The sequence below is a fragment of the Spermophilus citellus genome, assembly GCF_964194105.1.
Source record: "Spermophilus citellus genome assembly, chromosome: 18".
Taxonomy (NCBI): domain Eukaryota; kingdom Metazoa; phylum Chordata; class Mammalia; order Rodentia; family Sciuridae; genus Spermophilus; species Spermophilus citellus.
This window is the reverse complement of record NC_138200.1, coordinates 16,930,064-16,953,532: the sequence shown is the minus strand read 5'-3', so window position 1 is coordinate 16,953,532 and position 23,469 is coordinate 16,930,064. Positions and strand designations below refer to the sequence as shown.

Sequence of the window (23,469 nt, the reverse complement as noted above, 5' to 3'; positions counted from 1 at the left end):
TCAGTTCCTGGTACCAAATAAATAAGTCTTCTAGATTATTAAGAATTCATACCTAGTTTGAAGAATGCTTACTATGCCACACCCGAGGTAGAATTAATATAGAGACAGTAATTTCAGAATAATGCAAACATCAGGCAATCTGTGCATGTTTCTTCTGTGCAACCAAAAACAAACTAAATAATACTACTATCATTTATCACATGATCATTATTCTTTCATCAATCAAATATTTACCAACAGCAAAACCACAGGCTAGCTATTGTGGTAAACTGAACATGGAAGAAACTAAACAAAAAGACAAGGAAACACCGATTTGAGTTTAATTACAATGAAGAAAATTAAAATTCTACTACACATTTCATGTATATATAGGTAGAATTTTTTTTTTTTTTTGCCAAATTGCTTTCACAAAACAGAAACTTAAAATCTTCTATTTTAATTTAATATAGCAAACTTCCTATTCATCCTTTCATGGTAAATGCATGGTTTTAAGATAAATGCTTCAATGCTTCACATGTGGCACCACATCCACATTCCAGATGGAAAGTGGAGAAAGGCCAAAAGAACACCTGCTTACTGAGTCTGGCCCTGCCCTCACCCTGCATTTTTAAAGAATTATCTGAGAAACTCAATCTAATAACTTTTGCTTACAACTACAGGAGAAGTTAGAAGACAGAGTTTTTTGTTTATTTTTCTTAAAACAAGGTCAGGACTTTTTTAACAATAAAGAAGAGGGAATGGATATTGGATTGGCCACATATGTGACAAAAGTAACTGATTCAGATGAAAACATTATACATATATGTACCTATATTTACATACATGTGCATGTTTGTGTATATATGTAAAAAAGAAAATAGCATAGATATACTGAACCATATGCCACATTAATAGGAGAAAATTCGGGAGTACAAGGAAGATATTTCCAGAGAGTAGATTCCAGCTTACTTGATAGGTCTGTCTTAGACAATTCTAAGAAAGAAAAAGAAAATGTCCTGAATAAATGAAGCACCTCAGGAACAAAAAGAAAACATTAAACAACATAACACACAAGTTTCAGATGTTAAAAACCATTGTTTCCTCCCCCTCTGGATACCTCTTGTTTTTAATATTTATTTTTTAGTTTTAGGTGGACACAATATCTATTTTGTTTTTATGTGGTGCTGAGAATCAAATCCAGTGCCTCACGCATGCTAGGCGAGCACGCTACCACTTGAGCTACATCCCCAGCCCCTGGGCACCTCTTTTGGAGGACAGAAATAGGAAACGAAACAAGGTACAAACCTTTCTGAGTCTCAGCGCACGGCAAGTTTAGAGCTTAGTTACCCTGCCCCTCACCGTGGGAGGGCTATTAGTAGTGGACTGGGGCTTCTACTCAAACTTGGCGTCACAGAAAAGTGCTCTTTTACTGTCGAGGGGCCGAGCGGTCATGTGCTCCCACGTATGGCTACGTATCTATATCACATAGTCATAGTCTCCTGTTCATCTCCCACGCAATGCTGCCGTCACCATGCCCACAGACACAGTCACATCCACAGCGTCACAAAGCTCCCTCCCTATTCCTTCCCACAAAGAGGCGCCATCAATCGTGCGCGCGGGCGCACACAGTCGCTTTCCACAGTTATCGCACATCTACAGGTACAGCGTTACACACGGCCACACATTAACAAGCATACCTAAGGGACTTACAGCACGCCCACATAATATTTCTCACATCCGCACAAAGGGTGTTACAGCCACGCTGGGGGAAAAATAAATAAATAAGAATCACACCACTTAACAACAGCTCATCTCGCATTCAGCCAACAGGCTTTAAGGCTCGTTCTAAATCCCCGCCCCGGGCTGTAAACTCCATCTTTGGCCTCCCCAAGAACGCGTCGGCTTGCAACTGCAGAGAACGGTTCAGACACTAAGGCTCGCGCGTGGAGGGACAGGGGCCAAGGGCCCAGCGCCCTCTGGGAAATGTAGTTCGGAGCCGCGCCGCGAAAGACTTGAGGGCGCCAGGCTCGAGCCGGCCAGGGAGTTGCTACATCACCGAACTGCGCCTGGAAGACCCCAGGAGCCCCTTCTTAACGTTGGGCCACCCTGTCTGAGCTGCGCTTATTGTTGGGACACCACTGCCCTCTCCCGGAGGTAAACGCAGGTAGAATTAGCTGAGTCCTGAGACTCGGTCTGCTTACATCCCTCCTCCGGGGAGACAGTCCCACAAGCTCTGGCAGAAAGAGTTCGTGGAAAAGGCTACTCGAACCACCGAAACTAACGGGAAATGTAGTCCACGGTTAAAAAAAAAAAAAAAAAAAGCAGACGACCCGCCAAAATCGGTTGGTCCTGGCGGGTTCAGAGCCCGGCGTGGCGGAGCCCAGGGGCCCTCTGGGAACGCTAACCCGCCTCAGGAGTGCGCAGGCGCAGAACTTCTGGCTCGCCATCGTCGTCTTTGTCTGCTGGTGAGTTTGGTTTCGGCCTGGTAGGACCTGGGTTTCTAAGGCCTGAACCCGGCCAGGGAGGCTTTAGGGGAGGGTTCGCAGCGCCTGCGAAGGGCCTGGGGCGGCTGAAGTGACAGATGTCGCCTCCTGTGACTTGCTGAGTTCAGAGCTTTTGCGGATGGGAGCAGGGGTGCTGGAGGAATCTGGGATGAATTTGAGGGTGGGTGACCAAGGGTGTGAGGGTTAGTTTGGGGTTGCAGAGTTGGAAATAGTTCCAAGTTCGTGAGGATGAAAAGTAACCGCTAATCCTCCCTATTCTCCTTTCTAAAACAATAAAGGTGCGCTTTTCTGGAAAATAAGAAAGGGAAAGGGCTAAGGAACTAAGCTGGTAATTTTAAAAGTGTCATATAAAAACAGACCCATTGTGGAGTAGAAGATGAAATCAACATTACCTTTTTAAAAAAGAAAAAAATATTTCAGAATAATGTGCTATTGGGTGCTTAGATTTCTAGTAAGAATTTCTTAATACTTTGGAGAAACTTTGGTAGACCTGCTTTGAGAAGTCTTGAATTAAGGAATAGCTTTAAAAGGTAGTTTGCACAGCACAGAATTGGAAAGCTAGTTGTCCTGCCTTTAGTGAAGAAAGGTCAAGGAACCTATTTAAGACTCCCTAGTTTGTCACAAAGGGCAGGGAAGTCTTGAGTCCTAACCAGTTTTTCCCCATACCCAATGACCTATGTAAATGTAGTGAAACAAATTTTCTTCTACCCAGAGTCTCAATTAAATGAAAAAGTACCAGGGTACAAAAACTCTTATAGAAACAATAGTTTTGAAAAAACTAGTAAAAGCTATAAAGAAAGCAGGTCTTATTTCTCCTTGTCCATCTGTTATTGGTGTTCCTACATTTTTGGCCTTGGTCATCTTTTTCACCTCAAAGTACTCAATCAGCAGCAACAATTCCAGTATTAGGGGTCCATTTTTATGCACAGGAATTTCAGAGTCTTTACATCCAAAATATTTTACTGATATCTGCCTCTTACAATCTGCCTCCATTCATTCTCCCTTTTGTATTCTCTGTTTCAGCACTCATAGCACTGTCAAGCCAGGTTTTAAGGCTCTCACCATCTGAGTAGGAGAAAAGCCTCTGAGTAAGTTTGACCTTTTTCCCTGTCATAACCCATTAAAAACTGAAAATCAAGTTTTCTTCATAACACATACTAGATAAATGTATATGCCCATTCATATAATTATGGGACACTTACTACATTTAATTTCTCCTAGGGTAAACTAACCTAATAAAACTTAGGCCTCTAAAATTTTTAAGAGCTCTGAGCTATGACTACTATCAGAATAATTTCCTTAATATTTTGTCCATATTGCTCAAGGTTGGTGACTTCACATTTATAAGAGAAATGTTGTTAATGGTACCCAAAAATTTGATTTCAATCAAGAGCAAGGCCATGGGTGATACCTGCTTAATAAAACTTGTTGAGAGGGCTGTAGCTCAGTGGTAGAGTGCTTCCCTAGCATATGTGGGGCACTGGGTTTGATCCTCAGCACCACATAATAAATAAGTAAAGAAAGAAAGAAAGAAAAGTATTGTGTTCATTTATAACTAAAAATATGTATATTTTTTAAAAACCTGTTGAGGTTGTGATTCTGAAGGACTATGATAACTCAGACTCATAGTTTCTGAAAATAAGTTATCTTCTGTTTTCCATATCTGAAATATGTAGAGCCTTGTTTTATATTATACAACTAGGGATTGAACCAGGGGTGCTTATCACTGAGCTACATATCCAGACTTTTTTACTTTTTATTTTGAAATAATGTCTAAGTTGCTGAAGGTCTCGCTGAGTTGCTAATCCTGACTTTGAATCCTCCTAAATCGCTGGGATTACAGATGTGCACTACCATACCCCCAGCCCTTTTTATTTTTTGAGACAGGGACTCCCTAAATTGCCCATACTGGCCTTTAACTTGTTATCTTCCAGATTCGTCCTCCCAAGTAGCTGGATTGCAGGCATGTGCCATCACACCCAGCATAAGTGGAACTTTTTAAAATGGAACAATGGTGTTAGCCTGAGATGGAAATTATAAGTACTCTTTTTTTTTTTTTTTAAAGAGAGAGTGAGAGAGGAGAGAGAGAGAATTTTTAATATTTATTTTTTTAGTTCTCGGCGGATACAACATCTTTGTTGGTATGTGGTGCTAAGGATCAAACCCGGGCCGCACACATGCCAGGCGAGTGCGCTACCACTTGAGCCACATCCCCAGCCCTATAAGTACTCTTAATATGTATACATGCGCAAGCCTTATCATAATGTGTTAGTCAGCTTTCGTTGCTGTGACTAAAATATTTGACAAGAATAACTTAGAGGAGGAGAAGTTTTATTTTAGTTCATGGTTTCAAAGGTTCAGTTCATGGTGGCCTTATTCTAATGATCTGAGCCCACGGTGAGGTAGAACATCATGGGGGAAGGGCATGGTAGAGGAAATCCTGCTCTGCCCTTGGCACCTAGGAAACAGGGCATGAGGAGCCGTGAGTGAAAAATATAATCCCTAAGGACAGTCTACCAGTGACCTATCCCTTCCAGCCACATCCCATATGCCTACAGTTAACTACCCAATATAGTAGTCCTTTCAAGTTATTAATCCATTGAGTGGATTAATTCACTGATTAGGCTACAGCTCTCATAATCTAATCATTTTACCTCTGAACATTTCTGCATTGTCTATCACAAGGGCTTATTGGGGGGAGTGGTCACTTCATAGCCAAACCATAATAACCTTGTTATCTATTGCAGGCCAGATATTTCATGAATCTCCAGGAGCTGCATTCTCTTTATCTTTGAAAACCTTTGAGGATTTTAAGAACTCAGCCTGAATTCTAGCATGCTGCTTTGACTCCCAACCATAATCGCAGATTCTGTGTCACTTTGTTTCTTTACAAGTTTAAAGTCACCAGTAAAACAAAAAGATCAATGGATGATCGGGAAGAAATATAAAGAGTACTCTAGGTGAGTGAGAACCTGGCAGTTATGAATCAGATAAAGGCTCATTATAGTTATTCAGGGAGGGTTTCCAGATTCTTTGCTTTCTTTTGCTCAGATTCTAGAAGATCTGTTGCCTCTCTAACCTCTAATTTAGAGACTAGTCTCTCAATTATAGCCTTAATTTTATGATTTTTTTTGTTTTGTTTTGTTACCAGGGATTGAATTCAGGGGCACTCGACCACTGAGCCACATCCCCAGCCTCATTTTGTATTTTTATTTAGAGACAGGGTCTCATTGAGTTGCTTAGTGCCTCAAGTCTGGCTTTGAACTTGCAATCCTCCTGTCTCAGCCTCCCCACCCACTGGGATTACAAGCGTGCACCACCACCCACGGCCAATTTTCTTGAATTTTATAGCCTCTGTCATACTTGTTCTCCTTTCATTGACACTCTCCATTTTTTACTTTTCTTTGGTTACTTAGACTCATTTCCTTAAGCATTCAGTTCTTCAAAAACTAGTGTGTAGGGCTGGTTTGTGGCTCAGTGGTAGAGCACTTGCCTAACACATGTGAGGCACTGCGTTCGATCCTCAGTACCACATAAAAAAATAAAGTTACAGGCTGGGATTGTGGCTCAGTGGTAGAGCACTCGCCTAGCACATGTGAGGCTCTGGGTTCAATCCTTGGCACCACATAAAAATAAATAAAATAGAGATGTTGTGTCTAACTGTAACTAAAAAATAAATATTAAAAAAATAAAAAGTTATTGTGTCCATCTACAACTAAAAATATTTTTAATAAAAACTAGTGTGTAGATACTTTTCTTTAAAATTTAACTGCTGTCTTTTTGCCCTCCTTTCACTGTTCAATGCCTCAGAATTGAATTTTATCCCATTAGTTTCATTTCCTTTTGTCTTCCTACTTGAAGTCATTATAGTTTAACATTTTCTTGCTTCTTGACTTTTAATAATATTACAACTTTGGAACTTATTACTAATCCTACTAGATCATTTCTCTTCTACTTTTAAGAAGAAATAATATAATTCTTAAAATTTAATACATACACTTGATAGGAAGTTCAGAGTATGTCTCCTTATTTCTAGCCTCTCGATTCTCTGTAAGTATAGAAGAAGGCTTCTAGGTAGAGCAGTGAGTGACCTGATTTATTGTGACAATATTACTGTGACTGCTCTGTTGAGAATGAAGACATAAAAGCAAAAGTAGCAAGACCAATGAGGAACCTAGTAAATGATCTAGACAAGATATAATGTGGCTTAGGCCTTGGTGGTCCCAATAAGGAGGTGAGACATGGCCAGATTTGGGGCATATTTTGAAGATACAGCCAAAAAGAAATGATAGTATAATGAGTGTGTGATCTGAGAAAAAGAGAAGTATGCCTGAGAAACTGGGAGATTAGGTTGCTATTTAAAGATAGAAGAATTCAGGAGGAATTGGTTTGGGGTAGTAAACTAAATACCTAGTAGACATCTAAATAGAGAGGGTGAGAAGGCAGTTAAATATGTGAATCAGTTGTTCAAGAGAGGCACAGATCACTAATTAACATTTGATAGGCATCTCTGAGACATGGTGGGTAAAGCAGTGCGACAGGACTAATAAGTGTACTAATTATGTAAAGCTAAGTGACTACAATGAACCTTAACTATACTAGTTTAAGGAATGCAGGAGTTGATTTCTTGTCATATAACAGTCATGTGGTGAATTGTACAGATTTGTATGGTAACTTTGGTCTTTGAGGTCCTTTAAGGATTAGGGGTCCTTCTAGGTTGCCTAGTGAATAGTTGTGATTAGAGCTGTTTTAACAATGCCATTTGTTTGTTTTTGTTTATTATTGTTTTGGGGTTTTTTTTGGTACAGAGGATTGAACCCAGGGGCACTTAATCACTGAGCCATATCCCCATCCCTTTTTATATTTTATTTAGAGACAGGGTCTCACAGAGTTGCTTAGGGCCTCTCTAAGTTGCTGAGGCTGACTTTGAATTTACAGGCTTCCTGCCTCATCCTCCCAAGCTGCTGGGATTACAGGCGTGCACAACCGTGCCTGGCAACAGTGACAGTTGGAAAAGAGAGGACACACTGAGAACAGGGAGATAGCAAACTTTCTGTAAAGAGCCAGACAATAAGTGTTTTAGACTTTGTAAGCCATGGGGTTACTGTTAAAACTACCCAGCTCAGGCATTGTAGCACTGAAGTAGTCATAGACAATAAGAAAATGAATGAATTTGGGTATGTTCTAGTAAAACTCTTTATAAAATAGGTAGTGTAGTTTCTTCCCCAACCCATTTTAATAGGTCATCATTTACACAGGATACATTGAAGAGTTTATTTTCCTTTAGAGCATTTTAATTGATATTTTGAAAATATTTTTTAAACCAGAAGAAAAATACTGTTGAAAGGACCATTTTACCTGGTATTCATATAATGTTAACTACTTCAGCCTTGTTACTTATAGTGTGAAAAATTCAGTTCTAATGTGTGTATGAAGGATGTTGATTGTAATGCCTATAACAATATGAGGGGCTTTAATTACAAAGGATAAGTAATCTTTTATTTTCTCATTAGGAATGTAGTACATTAAACCCTGATCTGTTGTATATCATTTTTTCCCATATTAAGTAATTAGATATTTGGGAGGCTGAGGTAGGAGGATGATTGTAAGTTCTAAGCCAGCTATAAGATCCTGTCTCAAAATAAAAATGGCTGGGGATGTAGCTCAGTGATAGAGCACCTGTGGGTTAATTTTCAGCACAGCCCACCCCCCCCAAAAAAAAAAAGTAACTTGGGAAATTTAAAAATCAGTAATAATATTATTAATATCTATTAAAACTTTAGTGAAGGAGTTGGTTGTGGCTCATAGGTAGAGCACTTGCCTAGCATGCATGAGGTACTGGGTTCGATCCTCAGCACCACGAAAAAATAAAATAAAGGTATTGTGTCCATCCACAACTAAATAATAAAAGTTGCTGGTGGGACTGCAAATTGGAACAGCCAATTTGGAAAGCAGAATGGAGATTCCTTGGAAAGCTGGGAATGGAACCACCATTTGACCCAGCTATTCCCCTTCTTGGACTATACCCAAAAGACCTAAAAAGAGCATACTACAGGGACACAGCCACATCAATGTTTATAGCAGCACAATTCACAATAGCTAGAATGTGGAACCAACCCAAATGCCTTTCAATAGATGAATGGATTAAAGAATGTGGCATTTATACACAATGGAATATTACTCAGCACTAAAAAATAACAAGATCATGGCATTTGCAGGCAAATGGATGGCATTAGAGCAGATTATGCTAAGTGAAGTTAGCCAATCCCTAAAAAACAAATGCCGAATGTCTTCTCTGATATAAGGGGGGTGACTCAAAATGGGATAGGGAGGAAGAGCATGAGAAGAAGACTACCACTAAATAAGGAAGAGAGGTGGGAGGGAAAAAGAGGGAGAAGGGGAGTTGCACAGAAGATGGAAGGAGAACCTCTTTGTTATACAGAATACATATATGATGTTGTAATGAGAAAAAGAAAAAAAAAGTGTGTCACATTAGATTGGATAGAGAGAAAGGATGGGAGAGGAGGGGAGGAGTCGGGAGGATAGGAAGGGCAGCAGAATAGAATAGACAATATGATTGATGTATGTACATTCCATGTATGTATTATATGTCAAAATACATTCTGCTGTCATGTATGACTAAAAAAAATAAAAATAAATCGTATGGTTAAATAAATAAATAAATTGTGTAAAAAATAAAATAAAAGCTAAAAAAAACTTTACTGAAATTCACATGTTAAGTCATCTCTGCCTTAGGGTTAATGAAATATAATTGTCTCTGTTCTGTTCTTTTTCTTTTTGTTTACATTTTCAGTTTTAGAGGTTATTTTTACTAGGTTTTTGCTTTCATTTTTTTTTCTCTTTAATTCTTTTATTCCTTTTTAAATTTTTCCCTAAGAATCTACTCATGAATTTTTTAAATTTCTTTTTGTTAATTTTCTTTTTGTTGTTATTTCTTCTTTAAATATTGGAAAGATTTATTCTAAAGGTTCTTCTCTAAGCATTTGCTCAAATATGTTCCATAGTTTCTACTGTACTTTGTTTTCATGAGTAATATTTGTCATTATTTTGAAGTTTATTAAAATATCCTTTTTTAGCCAAAGAGTTTGTTAAACTCTTTTTTTCTTTTTCTTTAAAATTTATATATAGTGCTAAGAATTGAACCTAGTGCCTCATACTTGCGAGACAAGTGCTCTAGCACTGAGCTACAACCACAGCCCAAACTTACTTTTATTTGAGATAGGGTCTCTCTACATTGCTGAGGTTCCAGTTAAGTCGCTGAGGCTGGTTTTGAATTTAACATCCTCTTGTCTCAGCTTCCCAGATTGTTGGGATTTAAGGTACATTGACTGCCCCTGGCCTAAATCATTAGATCTTCAAAAAAAAAAAAAAAAAGTTTTTATTTTTGTTTTGTAATTGCTGTTACTTTTTTGGTCAGAGTATTTTGCCTGTCCTTTTTTAGAATAGACCTAGTCCATAAGCCCTTTTTATTGTATTTTTATACAGGATCTCCCTAAGTTGCCCAAGCTGACCTCAGACTTGCAATCCTCCTGCTTGACTCAGCCTCCCAGATCACTGGGATTATAGGCATGAACCATTGGACTTGGCTTATTTTTCTTTATATTCTTATTTTTTATATGTTCTTATAAATTTGATTTCATAAATTGAGAGAAATTGTTTTCTCCATAATTAATGTGCTTTTGTATCTTCTTTATTTTATCTTCATTGTATATTATTTTCAGCATCTCTAATACATATTGTTTTAGATACATGTCTTATATAGAGAGAGGATAGGTGGATTTTTCTATATGAGGAATTGCTAAACACAGGCATGTAAATCATGTTAAATACATATTGTTTGGACCCCAACCTCAGATTTGTCTGACAGAAGAGATGTGGGGATAGGGCCTGAGAATATTCTACATAGCTTATCATAGTCCTTTTTAATAGTTATATTTGCTGTAATTGCATTTATTGGCATGAACAATATGGCTGGTGTTGGTTCTTTTTGTTGTTATAATGCTGAAGATCAAACTCAGGGCCTCATGTATGCTAGGAAAGTACTCTACCATGGAGCATCATCCCCAGCCCAGTTCTTTTATAAATTGTGTTTTATATTCTGTTCCATATTTATCTTTATAGAATCTTTTGACTCTGCTTGTTTTGAGCATGTCTTCTGGAAAATCTGGAAAGCTTTCTGGGTTATCTACCTTTATATTCATAAATGTTTTTAGACTTTTTAAAAATTTTTTAATTATAGTTGGACACAATACCTTTATTTGTTTATTTTTACGTGGTGCTGAGGATTGAACCCAGGGCCTCACCCGTGCTAGGCGAGCACTCTACCGCTGAGCCTCAACCCCAGCCCCACATTTTTTTAGCCTTGATCCTTGATTTGTGGATTGAACTCAGAGCCTCAGAACCTCATCACACTAGGCAAGCACTCTATACCGGGCCACATTCCAGCCCCTAATCTTTGATTTATTTAAGCAATAACTATTTACACCCCACTGGAGGTAATGGTGATATTAGTATATTTTCAATCTTTTCTCTACCACAGTTGATGATTATAATTATTGTTTTAGTTTTAAGTAATATCATTTGCACCTTTTTCATGGGTTTGACATGAGCTTCATAGGTGGACAGGAGCTTCTTTGTACCTTTGCTTTTGGTTGTTGGTTTTTTTTTTTTTTTTTTTTTTTGGTTGGTTGCTTTTGGTTCATCTAATAAGGTTCTATTCATTTAACCTTGAGCTGCTTTTTTATTTATTTATTTACTTATTTACTTACTTAGTGGTACTAGAATTAGACCTAGGAGTATTCAACTGCTGGGCTACATCCCCAGCTATTTTTATTTTTTGAGAGTCTCACTGAATTGCCCAGACTGTCCTCATAATCCTATTGTATCAGCCCCCCAAGTAACTAGCATTACTGTACCCCACTTTGAGCTTCATTTTTATTAAGATATTCCTATTGCTTCTAGCCCAAACTCTCCAGTTTCTGCTTCCCATCACATATCATAGCTTCTGAGCAACTTGGATCGTAATTGTATAATAACTTATATTCATATTGTCATTTTGATGTCTGCCACATACATGAAACTCAGAGAAAAGGCAGCATTTTATCCTTCCTGTCTGCAGTCTTGAGCATAAACTAGGTTATCATTAAATCATTCATGATTATTGTAGAGCACTAATGTAGAAGGATTTGCCTTTTCAACTTGAAATATAATTTACATAAAATAAGTCACCACCTTAAATATTTGATAAATTTTGCTAATTGTGTATAAACATACAACCAATGCTAAAATCAAGATATAGAACAGTTTTCCCAAGTGGTTATGCCATTTTTCATTATGACCAGCAATGTGAGAGTGTAATGGTTGCTTTGCACTCTCACTTAGGTTGGCAGTCCTTTTAATTTTTTTTAATTGAGTGTGTATGTGCATTTTTTATTTATTTTTTATTCTAATTAATTGTACACGATAGTAGAATGCATTTTGACATTTTGTACACAGATGGAGCACAACTTCTCATTCCTCAGGCTGTACATGGTTCAGAGTCACTCCAGTAGTGTAATCACACATATAGAGAGTAATAATGTCTGTCTCATTCTACCATCCTTCCCATCCCCATAGTCCCACCCCTGCCCTCACTCCCCTCACCACCCTCACCACAAACCAAAGTTCCTTCATTCTTTCTCTTCTGTTAGATTGATTCCCAAGTTTAGTTGTTTTTTTGTTTTTTTTGGTTTTTTTTTGAGGCTCTTATGATGGGGTGGTTTTCCTAATTTCTCTTTCAGTAGATTCATCGCTTATGTATAGAAAGGCATTTGATTTATGGGTATTAATTTTTATATCCTGCTACTTTACTGAATTCATTTATTAGTACTAGAAGTTTTCTGGTGGAGGTTTTTGGTCTTCTAAATATAAAAATCATGTCAACTACAAATAGTGATAGTTTGAGTTCTTTTCCTATAAGTGTCCCTTTAATTTCATTTGTCTGTCTCATTGCTCTAGCTAGAGTTTCAAGGACTGTGTTGAATAGAAGTGGTGAAAAAGGACATCCCTGTCTTGCCAGTTTTTAGAGAGAATGCTTTCAATTTTTCTCCATTTAGAATGATGTTGGCCTCAGGCTTAGCGTAGATAGCTTTTACAATATTGACATATGTTCCTACTATCCCTAGTTTCTCTGGTATTTTGAACATGAAGAGGTGTTGTATTTTGTCAAATGCTTTCTCTGCATCTTTTGAGATAATCATGTGATTCTTGTCTTTAAGTATACTGATATGATATATTACGTTTATTGATTTCCATATGTTGAACTAACCTTGCATCCCTAGGATGAATCCCACTTGATCATGGTACACTATCTTTTTAATGTTTTTGTATGCAATTTGCCAGAATTTTTTTTTTTTCTTTTTGGTACCAGGGATTGAAATCAGGGGCACTCAATCACTGAGCCACATCCCCATGCCTATTTTGTATTTTATGTAAAGACAGTGTCTCACTGAGTTCTTAGTGCCTTGCTTTTGCTGAGACTGGCTTTGAAATTGCAATCTTCCTGCCTCAGCCTCCCGAGCCACTGGGATTACAGGTATGTGTCACCACATGGGCCTTTATTAAGAATTTTTGGAGGGCTGGGGATGTGGCTCAAGTGGTAGCATGCTCGCCTAGCATGCATGAGGCACTGGGTTCGATTCTCAGCACCACATAAGAATAAAATAAAGATATTGTGTCCACCTAAAACTAAAAAAAATTTTAAAAAATGGGGCTGGGATTGTGGCTCAGCCGTAGAACGCTCGCCTAGCACTGGCAGAACCCGGGTTCAATCCTCAGCACCACATAAAAAAATAAAGGCATTGAATTGTGTCCATCTATACCTAAAAAATAATTTTTTTTTTTTTTTGAAAAAGAATTTTGGGGTCTATGTTCTTCAGGGATATTGGTCTGAAGTTTTCTTGATGTGTCTTTGGTTTTGGCGTCAGGGTAATAGTAGCTTCGTAGAATGAATTTGGAAGGGTACCTTCCTTTTCTATTTCTAATTTGAGAAGTATCAGTATTTATTCTCCTCTGAAGGTCGTATAGAACTTGGCTGAGAATCCATCTGGTCCCAGGCTTTTCTTGATTGGGAGGCTTTTCATGGTGTCTTCTGTTTCCATGTTTGAAATTGATCTGTTTAAATTGTGTATGTCCTCCTGATTCAGTTTGGGCAAATCATATGCTTTCTAGAAATTTTGTCCGTGTATTTGAGATTTTCTATTTTACTATTTTATTTGAGATTTTCTATTTTACTATGTAAATTTTCAAAGTAGTTTCTAATTATCTTCTGTATTTCAGTAGTGTCTGTCATGATATTTCCTTTTTCATCACGAATTTTAGCAATTTGAGTTTTCTCTCTCCTTTTCCTTAGGGTGGCTAAGCATTTATCAATTTTATTAATTTTTTAACAAACCAGCTTTTTGTTTTGTGTTAATTTTTTCAATTGTTTCTTTTGTTTCAATTTCATTGATTTCAGCCCTGATTTTGATTATTTCCTTGCCTCCTACTTTTGGAATTGGTTTGTTCTTCTTTTTCTAAGGCTTTAAGATGAAATGTCAGGTTGTTTATTTGTTGACTTTTTCTTCTTTTTTTAAATCTCCTCCCTGATGTCTTCTGTTATCCATGCATCATTCAGTAGCTATTGTTTGGTCTCCAGATGTTGAAGTAGTTTCTATTTTTTATTTTATCATTGATTTCTAATTTTATTCTATTATGGTCTGATAGAATACAGGGTAGTATCTCTGTTTTTTTAATATTTGCTAAGACTTGCTTTGTGGAATAACATGGTTTATTTTAGAGAAGGATCCATTCACTGCTAAGAAAAAAATATATTCACTTGTTGATGAATGAAGTATTCTATATATGCTGGTTAAGTCTAAATTATTGGTTGTATTATTGAGTTCTGTAGTGTCTTTGTTTATTTTTTGTTTGGAAGATCTATCCAGTAGTGAAAGAGGTGTGTTAAAGTCACCCAGTATTATTGTGTTGTGGTATATTTTCTTAAAATTGAAGGAGGGTTTGTTTGATATATGTGGATGCTGCATTGTTTGGGGGATTGATATTTATTATTATTGTGTCTTGTTGATGTATGATTCCCTAAGCAGTATGAATTGACCTTCTTTATCCCTTCTGACTAACTTTGGTTTGAAGTCTGCTTTATCTGATGTGCACATGGAAACTCCTGCTTGTTTACATGGTCCATGTGAGTGATTGAGTGATGTGTTTTTTCCCATCCTTTTCCTATGCAATGAGTCTGTTGAAGGCAGCATATTATTGGGTCTTTTTTTTTTTTTTTTAATCCAATATGCCAGTCTATGTCTTTTAACTAATGAGTTTAGGCCATTAACATTCAGGTTTATTATTGAAATATGATCATTTTGAAATATGGTCATTTTGGTTTATTTTTTTTTTTAACTTGGTTTCTTCTTTGATTGGCTTTTCCTTTAGTGTAGTTCTTCCCTTTGCTGATGTTCCTCATTGTTTTTCATTTCCTCCTCATGGAATATTTGGCTGAGAATGTTCTGCAGTGCAGCCTTTCTTTTTGTAAATTCTTTTAAATTTTGTTTATCGCTCTGCTCCTCTTCCTCCATGCAGCCAGCCAGGGTTGGTTTGTGTATTTTTCAAGATTAAAGTTTCTCCCAGTTTATGGCTTGCCCTTTCATTTTCTTCACTGTTTTTGAGGAGCATTAGTTTTGTTGTTGTTGTTTTATAATGTTCTTCCATCTTTTTCTTTTATTTGTTCTAATTAGTTATACATGACAGTAGAGTGCATTTTGATTCATAGTACATAAATGGAGTGTAACTTTTTTTGAGAGAGAGAGAGAGAATTTTTTAATATTTATTTTTTTTAGTTTCCGGTGGACACAACATCTTTAGTTTTACCTTTTTTTTTAAATGTGGTGCTGAGGATCGAACTCAGCGCCCTGTGCATGCCAGGCGAGCATGCTACTGCTTGAGCCACATTCCCAGCCTGGAGTGTAACTTCTTATTCGTCTGGTTGTACATGATGTAGAGTTGTACAGGTTGTGTAATCATATATGCATTAGGGTAATAATGTCTAATTCATTCTACTATCATTCCTACCCCCATACCTCTGCCCCTCCCTTCATTTAGCTCTGAATTAGACCCTGCCCCCATTATGAATTAGCATCCGCATATCAGAGAAAACATTTAGCCTTTGGTTCTTGGGATTGGCTTATATCGCTTAGTATAATATTCTCCAGTTCCATCCGTTTACTAGCAAATGCTATAATTTCATTCTTCAAGGCTGAATAATATTCTATTGTGTATATATACCTCAGGTTTTTTTGGGGGGTTGATATTTATTTTTTAGTTGTAGGTGGACACATTGCCTTTATTTTGTTTATTTTTATGTAGTGCTGAGGATTGAACCCAGGGCCTCACACAGGTTAGGCGAGTACTCTACCACTGAACCACAACCCCAGCCCTATACTTCAGTTTCTTTATCCATTCATCTGTTAAAAGGCACCATAGGTTAGTTCCATAGTTTAACTATTGTGAATTGAGCTGCTATAAACATTGATGTGGCTGCCTCACTATAGTATGCTGATTTTAAGTCCTTTGGGTATAAACCTAGGAGTGAGTCAAATGGGGGTTCCATTCCAGGTTTTCTTAGGAATCTCCATACTGCTTTCCATAGTAATTGCACCAATTTGCAGTCCCACCACCAATGTATGAGTGTACCTTTTTCCCCATGTCCTCGCCAACATTTATTGTTGCTTGTAATTCAGGAGCATTAGTTTTGAACTTTTGATGAAGTCTATCATTTTTTTTTAAAGAGAGAGAGAGAGAATTTTTTAATATTTATTTTTTAGTTTTCAGCGGACACTACATCTTTGTATGTGGTGCTGAGGATCGAACCCAGGCCGCACGCATGCCAGGTGAGCGCGCTACCGCTTGAGCCACATCCCCAGCCCAAATCTATCATTTTTTTTCTTTTACTTTAATAGTTGTAGTGTTTTAGATCCATGATTTGTTTGAAATGAATTTTCACTTATGATATGTGAATGGGTTGAGGCCATTTTTTTCTCTAAATTATGAAAGTTAAAGCATTAATATGAGTGACAGTGCATTTACCAGACTCAGTTCTTAAAATGGTTTATGAGAAAATAAGGATAAAATTCTGACAGAAAGATCGGGATGATGTTGAAGGATGAGAAACAAATGTTTTGGGAGAGAGCAAGAAAAAGGCTCTTTACAGAAGAGTTGGGTATCAGTATATCAGGCCTTCTGAAAGCAAACAAATGAAAACAGAAATTGATGCTAATAACAGTTTTTACACAGAAATGATAATATTGATAATTAAAATACTATAGTAACCAGGTTTAAATGCAAAGATAGTTTTTTGGGTCTATTTTTTTGATGAAGGTAGATCATTAATTATATATATATATATATACTTTGTTGATTAGCGCATGTGAGCCTCAAATTGCAGCTAGATAAAAAAAGCACTGTCTCTAGTTATACAGTTATAGATGGGTTCAGTTTCAAGGTCTTCAAGTCCAACTCTGTAGGTATAATGAGTAGGAGCTTTAAAGTCACCTAGGATTACAGGTGTGTGCCACTGTGCCCAGCCAAGGTAGATTCCTTTTAAATGGAATGTTCTTTGTACTTAGTGGGCCTGTTCAATACATAGATTCAATCTGTAATTCTGACAGATTTTCTTGTATTCTTTGAAAATTTCCTGCATTCATTTAAAAAAAATTTTAATTATAGATGGACACAATACCTTTATTTTATTTTATTTATATGCAGTGCTGAGAATTGAATCCTGTGCCTCATACATGCTAGGCAAGCGCTCTACCACTGAGCCACAATCCCAGCCCCCTGCATTCATTTTTGTTCAAATTTCCTTTCTACTCAAAATAGTTGTTGGACCGTCCCATCATTACTCTATTACTTTCATTACAGAGCTGGGCCTTCCATGAAATTGAGGCAGTGTAACGGCCCCTCTTCAAACCTTGATTTTTGCAAGTATGCCAGAAAGATTTCAGACATATCACTCAGTGTAACAGGCATGAGTTCTTTAGAAAGGGATAGGAAAGGGAGCTGGGTGTGGTGGTGCACACCTGTTATCACAGCAACTCAGAAGGCTAAGGCAGAAGGATTGTTAGTTTGAGGCCAGCCTCCACAAAGAGGCCCTAAGCAATTTAGTGAAAGCCTATCTCAAAAAAAAAAAAAAAAGGCTGTGTATACAGCTCAGTTGTAAAGTGCCCCTGGGTTCAATCCCAAGTATTTTTTCCCTCCTCTCACAATAAAAAGGCTCCCCAGAGTTAACATATCCTGCCCACTTAAGCTAGACAGGGCTGCAGATAAATTGCTTTTCAAAGTGAAAGCATAGCCAGGCATGGTGGTGCACACCTGTAATCCCAGCAGCTGGAGAGGCTGAGGCAAAGTTCAAAGCCAGCCTTGACAACTGAATGAGAACCTAAGCAATTTCTCAAGACCCTGTCTCAAAGGCAACGGGGTGGGGCCTGGAGATGAAGCTTTAGTGATAAAATGTCCCTTGGTTCATTTCCCAGTACCCCCCCATCACCAAAAAAGCAAAAGTGTTTGGGGGTGGGGTCAGCACAGTGGGCCCAGTTTGTAGAATTATTCCCTTAACCTCATCATGTTCCCATCACTCATGTCTGTCTATCCCTATTACTTTCTGCCTTTTCTTCCATTTTTTCTCTTTTTATTCCAGGAGATTTCCTAGGCTTTTTTTTTTTTTTCCAATGCATTAAACTTTTAAACTTAATTTCCAAAGGCATTTCTTTTTAGAACCCTGTTAATATTTCATTGCTATAATCTTCTTTTGCTTCTCTTGACTTTTTGTGATATGAATTGTAATGTTTAATTTTTTTAGTACTGAGGACTGAATCCAGGGCCTCATGCATGCTAGGCAAGAGCTCTGTCACTGAGCTACATAGCCCAATTATATTGTGAGCCTCACTGTGCAGCAATCAGTTAGGAATCTAGGTGTTGTTTTTTGTTTTTGTTTTTTAATTTAAAATAATTTTCCCCCCAGGGGGCTGAGATTGTGGCTCAGTGGTAAAATGTTTGCCTAGCATGTGCGGGGCCCTGGGTTTGATCCTCAGCATCACATAAAAAATAAATTAAAAAATAAAATTATAGAAAAAATTTTTATTGTTTTTTAGACATTGATGGACCTTTATTTTATTCATTTATTTATATGTGGTGCTGAGAATCAAACCCAGTGCCCCACACATGCTAGGCAAGTGCTCTACCCCTGAGCCACAAACCCAATCCCTCTAGGTGTTGTTGTTTTTTTTTTTTTTTAATATTACTCTAAATAGTGTCTATAAGTATTCTCATGGATGATTCTTCTTTTTAAAATATTTTGTTGGGGTTTTATTAGTTGTAGTTGGACTTAATACCTTTATTTAATTAATTTATTTATTTTTGAATATTTTTTAGTTTTTTTTGAGAGGAGAGAGAGAGAGAATTTTTTAATATTTATTTTTTAGTTTTCGGCAGACACAACATCTTTGTTTGTATGTGGTGCTGAGGATCGAACCCAGTGTCTCACACATGCTAGGCAAGCACTCTACAGCTGAGCCACAACTCCAGCTCCTATTTTATTTTTTATGTGTTGCTGAGGGTCGAACCCAGTGCCTCATGCATGCTAGGCAAACACTGTACTGCTGAGCCATAACCCAACCTTGGGTTATCCTTTTTTCAGAAAAGAATCCATTTATCTGTAGATACCTGGCAACCACCAACGTTGTGGGAATCCAGCCTATTCTATATGTAAACATTTACTCATCCCCTTGAATTGTAGTTCTCCATTTCCTTTCCTTCTAGAATTCCCCAATACTTTGTTCACTTGAGGGTCTCAACCTTTTAGTTTTTGTATTTGCCTACCTTCACCTTTTTTTTTTTTTAATTTTAGTGGTATTTCATTAAGATGTAGAAATAAATGCCTTATTTATATTCTCTCTGTTCATTTTATGTTTTGCTCTTATCCTACATTCTACCAATCTTCTATTTGCCCTTCATTGTAATAATTGCCTAGTTTTTACAATTTCTCTTATTTTACTGTTCATGGTGTGTGTAGGGTTACGTTTAAAAGTAAAGATGTATATACCTATGAATGTTATATGTATTTGAACTTTTATACTGATGACTACTCTGGAATAGTCTATTTTAAAAGCACTTTTCTAAAATTATATTAATGATTGTGGGAAAATTCACTATGCTTTCACTTTGAAAAGCAATTTACCTAGTTAGTGATGTTGTTGATAATGATAAGCTAATTTATTGGATGCTTACTACATGCCAGGCACAGGCACTTGTTAACTGTTTTTCCATGATGATTTTTTTTTTTTTAGAATAAACCTGAGAAGTTTATAAACAAATAAAGATACAACGTGAAAGACTTGAGAGTGAAGTCTCATTGTTCTCTGTGAAAATATAGATTGAGGAAACAAAATAGTATTTCCTTGGAGCACAGCATTGATTCTTCAAGACTACACTTCTGTGTATGGGACTCAGTTTAAGAAAAGTTGAAACATAATTTATGCTTAAATATGCAAGAAGCAGTATAAGAAAGAACCATTGACTTGGGGTGTGGCTCAGTTGTAGAGTGCTTGCCTAGCATGCATGTGGCACTGGGTTCAATCCTCAGCAACACATAAAAATAAAATAAAAATATTGAATCCACCTAAAACTTTAAAAAAAAGAACCATTAATACAAAGAGAATGCTATATCTCATTCCTTTTTATAATCATCTCATCTCAGGATATATCAGTGTGAGAAAAATCTTCCATCATTAACTCAAATTTGTTAGATACCTGAGAATACTGAAAAGAAATCACACAAGTTTAGTGAAACGTGGAAAAGCTTTCATCCTTACTGCATTTCAGTAGCTACAAGGAAAAAGGGAAACCTAGGAGAATTGTCCTGTGCATGACAGGAATGTTGGAAAGTCTTCAGCCTGATTCAGATCTACTTCAGCATGATGAAATTCATACTGATCAGAAACCTTATGAGTGTAAAAAAACCTTTAGCCTGAAAGAAAACTTGATAGAGCAAAGGAACATGCATACTGGAGAAAAATCACATGAATGTACTGAATGTGGTAAAGTGTTCTCTCGGGTCTCATCACTTACTCTACATTTGAAAAGTCATACAGGAAAGAAATCCTATAAGTGTAATAAGTGTGGAAAAGCCTTTGGCCAAAAGAGAAACTTCCTTTCTCATCAGAAACATCATACTGGAGAGAAATCTTATGAAAGTGGGAAAACTTCTGTAAAGATGCCAATCCTCATTAAACACCAGAGAAATCATACAGGAAACAAACCATATGCATGTAAGGAATGTGGCAAAGCTTTTAATGGAAAATCATATCTCAGCGAGCATGAGAAAATTCATACTGGAGAAAAACCTTTTGAATGTAATCAATGTGGAAGGGCCTTCAGCCAGAAGCAGTACCTCATTAAACATCAGAACATCCATAGTGGAAAGAAACCCTTTAAATGTAATGAATGTGGGAAAGCCTTTAGCCAGAAGGAAAACCTCATTATCCATCAGAGAATACATACTGGAGAGAAACCTTATGAATGTAAAGGGTGTGGGAAAGCTTTCATTCAGAAGTCAAGCCTCATTAGACACCAGAGAAGTCATACCGGAGAGAAACCATACAGTTGTAAGGAATGTGGAAAAGCCTTCAGTGGCAAATCAAATCTCACTGAGCACGAGAAAATTCATATTGGAGAGAAACCCTATAAATGTAATGAATGTGGAACAATCTTCAGGCAGAAGCAATACCTCATTAAACATCACAATATTCATACAGGAGAGAAACCCTATGAATGTAATAAATGTGGAAAAGCCTTTTCTCGAATCACATCACTTATTGTACATGTGAGAATCCATACAGGTGATAAACCATATGAATGTAAAATATGTGGGAAAGCCTTCTGTCAAAGCTCATCTCTTACTGTACATATGAGAAGCCACACAGGTGAGAAACCCTATGGTTGCAATGAATGTGGGAAAGCCTTTTCTCAGTTCTCAACTCTTGCTCTACACATGCGAATCCATACTGGTGAAAAACCTTATCAATGTAGCGAATGTGGGAAAGCTTTCAGCCAGAAGTCACATCACATTAGACACCAGAGAATTCATACTCATTAAAACTCTATGAAGGCCTTGGATATAGAAAAAACTCCATCAGAATTTATACTTAATAATATCAAAAAACTCATTTTACATTAAAGTGACACAAAATGTGGGAAATCCTGCAGCAACTCAAAATACAAAGATGTTTAATAAGAAGTAGCAGGGCAAAAAGCTTCCACAATAAATATTATTGTACTTTTATGAGTATTCTTGTTGAGTTAGAATCCAGTTATGGAGACCAACTAGCATGTTTCTGGGAGTCCTATGAGATACATTAAGACAACTGTATGAGAGAAAAGGACTTGAAATTGAGAGACAATTATTTTTTTGTTATGTGCTTTGCTATATGTGTACTTTGTATAACTAATCAAAGTATTTGGTGTTGATGCAGTTGTAGAAAATTGAGGTTGGGGCAGAGTACTGAATCCATTAAGCCTGAATTTGTGGGTAATTGGTGATTCATAAAGGTGGCATCCCAAATTTAGGGATTATTTTAAAAATGATCTCAGGGTAATTGATTTCTTCAGACATCGACCTCTGTCATTATTCATTAAAATATTTATTTATTATGAAATCCAAAACTATTGAATGCTGGAATGCAAAAAGCAAAACAATAATATAAATTTTATACAAGAGTGTTTTTAAAACCTTAGGGTAGGAAAGAATTTCTAAATTATATTCCAGAAGACTCAACAATTCTACTTTTAAATATATATACATATACCCAAAACACTAACACATGTACACAGGGAGTATAACGTGTCTGTTCATTGCAGCATGAAAAATGGTAGCCAAAAATTGGAAACAGATGTCTGTTGCTTGTGAAATAGATATATAAAATGTGATAGTCATAGAGTAGAATACTCTCTAGCAGTCAAGTACAAATTAAATTTGTATGTATATTAACAGTGAAAGATATGAAAAATCATACAGAATGAAGAAAACCGAAGTGAAGAATATATTGTAGAGATACCCTTGTGAATCTAAATAAAATCAACACTAACCAACCCCTGTAGCGTTGGTTATAGATAAATGCTTTTTTGTAAAACTTTTTTTTTCCTATACCAGGAATTGAACCAAGGGGCATTTAACTACTGAGTCACATCCCCAGCCCTTTTCTGTATTTTGAGATATGGTCTTGCTAAGTTGCTTAGGGCCTCACTAAAGTGCTGAGGCTGACTTTGAATCCTCCTGGCTAAGCTTTCTACGCTGCTGGGATTATAGGCATGAGTCACCATCATACCCAGGTTTGTGTCAGTGATAGAGTACTTGCCTATTATGTACAAAAGCCTGGGTTAGATCCCCAAGAGCACAGAAATAAAAAAATTTTTTTAAAGAGAGAGAATTTTTTAATATTTATTTTTTAGTTTTCGGCGGACACAACATCTTTGTTTGTATGTGGTGCTGAGGATCGAACCCGGGCCGCACTCATGCCAGGCGAGTGCGCTACAGCTTGAGCCACATCTCCAGCCCCAGAAATAAATATTTTAATAGAGAATAAGGGGCTGGGGCTGTACCTCCGTAGCAAAGTACTTTCCTACCATGTGTGAGGCACTGGGTTCGATCCCTAGCACCACATAAAAATAAATAAAGGTATACTGTCCATCTTCAACTACAAAAAAAATTCTTTAAAAATGAATCAGAAGGATATATAAACAGCCCCCAAAAATGGTTGCCTCTAGCAGAAAGGAAAATGGAAAGGAAATGTGACCAGCATAATAAAGAACAATTTAGTTGTGTATCAAAATAATATATTTCCCATTAAAAAGAAAGATTCTAAGTAAATGTAACAAAATGGTA

The 23,469-nt window shown here is 36.9% G+C and overlaps 1 protein-coding gene and 1 long non-coding RNA gene across 3 annotated transcripts; one reads left to right on the top strand and one right to left on the bottom strand.

Moving 5' to 3' along the window:
- Window positions 1–298: 298 nt before the first annotated feature.
- Window positions 299–1,787, bottom strand: LOC308638010. The gene is made up of 2 exons (XR_014019724.1): window positions 1,285–1,787; window positions 299–972 (listed from the first exon to the last, which is right to left on the bottom strand). It is a non-coding gene; the product is annotated as an uncharacterized lncRNA (long non-coding RNA).
- A 187-nt stretch (window positions 1,788–1,974) lies between these two features.
- Window positions 1,975–23,160, top strand: LOC308638009 (uncharacterized protein). Of its 2 annotated transcripts, none has more exons than XM_081274933.1 (4): window positions 1,975–2,444; window positions 3,507–3,571; window positions 5,231–5,443; window positions 19,877–23,160. In XM_081274933.1, the coding sequence occupies exon 4, from the start codon at window positions 20,455–20,457 to the stop codon at window positions 21,682–21,684; it is 1,230 nt and encodes a 409-aa protein (XP_081131059.1). In that variant the 5' UTR covers window positions 1,975–2,444; window positions 3,507–3,571; window positions 5,231–5,443; window positions 19,877–20,454; the 3' UTR covers window positions 21,685–23,160. The 2 variants fall into 2 exon arrangements, with proteins under 2 accessions (XP_081131059.1, XP_081131060.1); XM_081274934.1 differs by lacking the exon at window positions 1,975–2,444 and adding an exon at window positions 2,506–2,643.
- The last annotated feature ends 309 nt before the right edge of the window (window positions 23,161–23,469 follow it).

What these genes read in the sequence shown, in the direction of transcription:
- LOC308638009 (XM_081274933.1), top strand. Translation starts at nt 20,455, where the DNA reads ATGACAGGAATGTTGGAAAGTCTTCAGCCTGATTCAGATCTACTTCAG.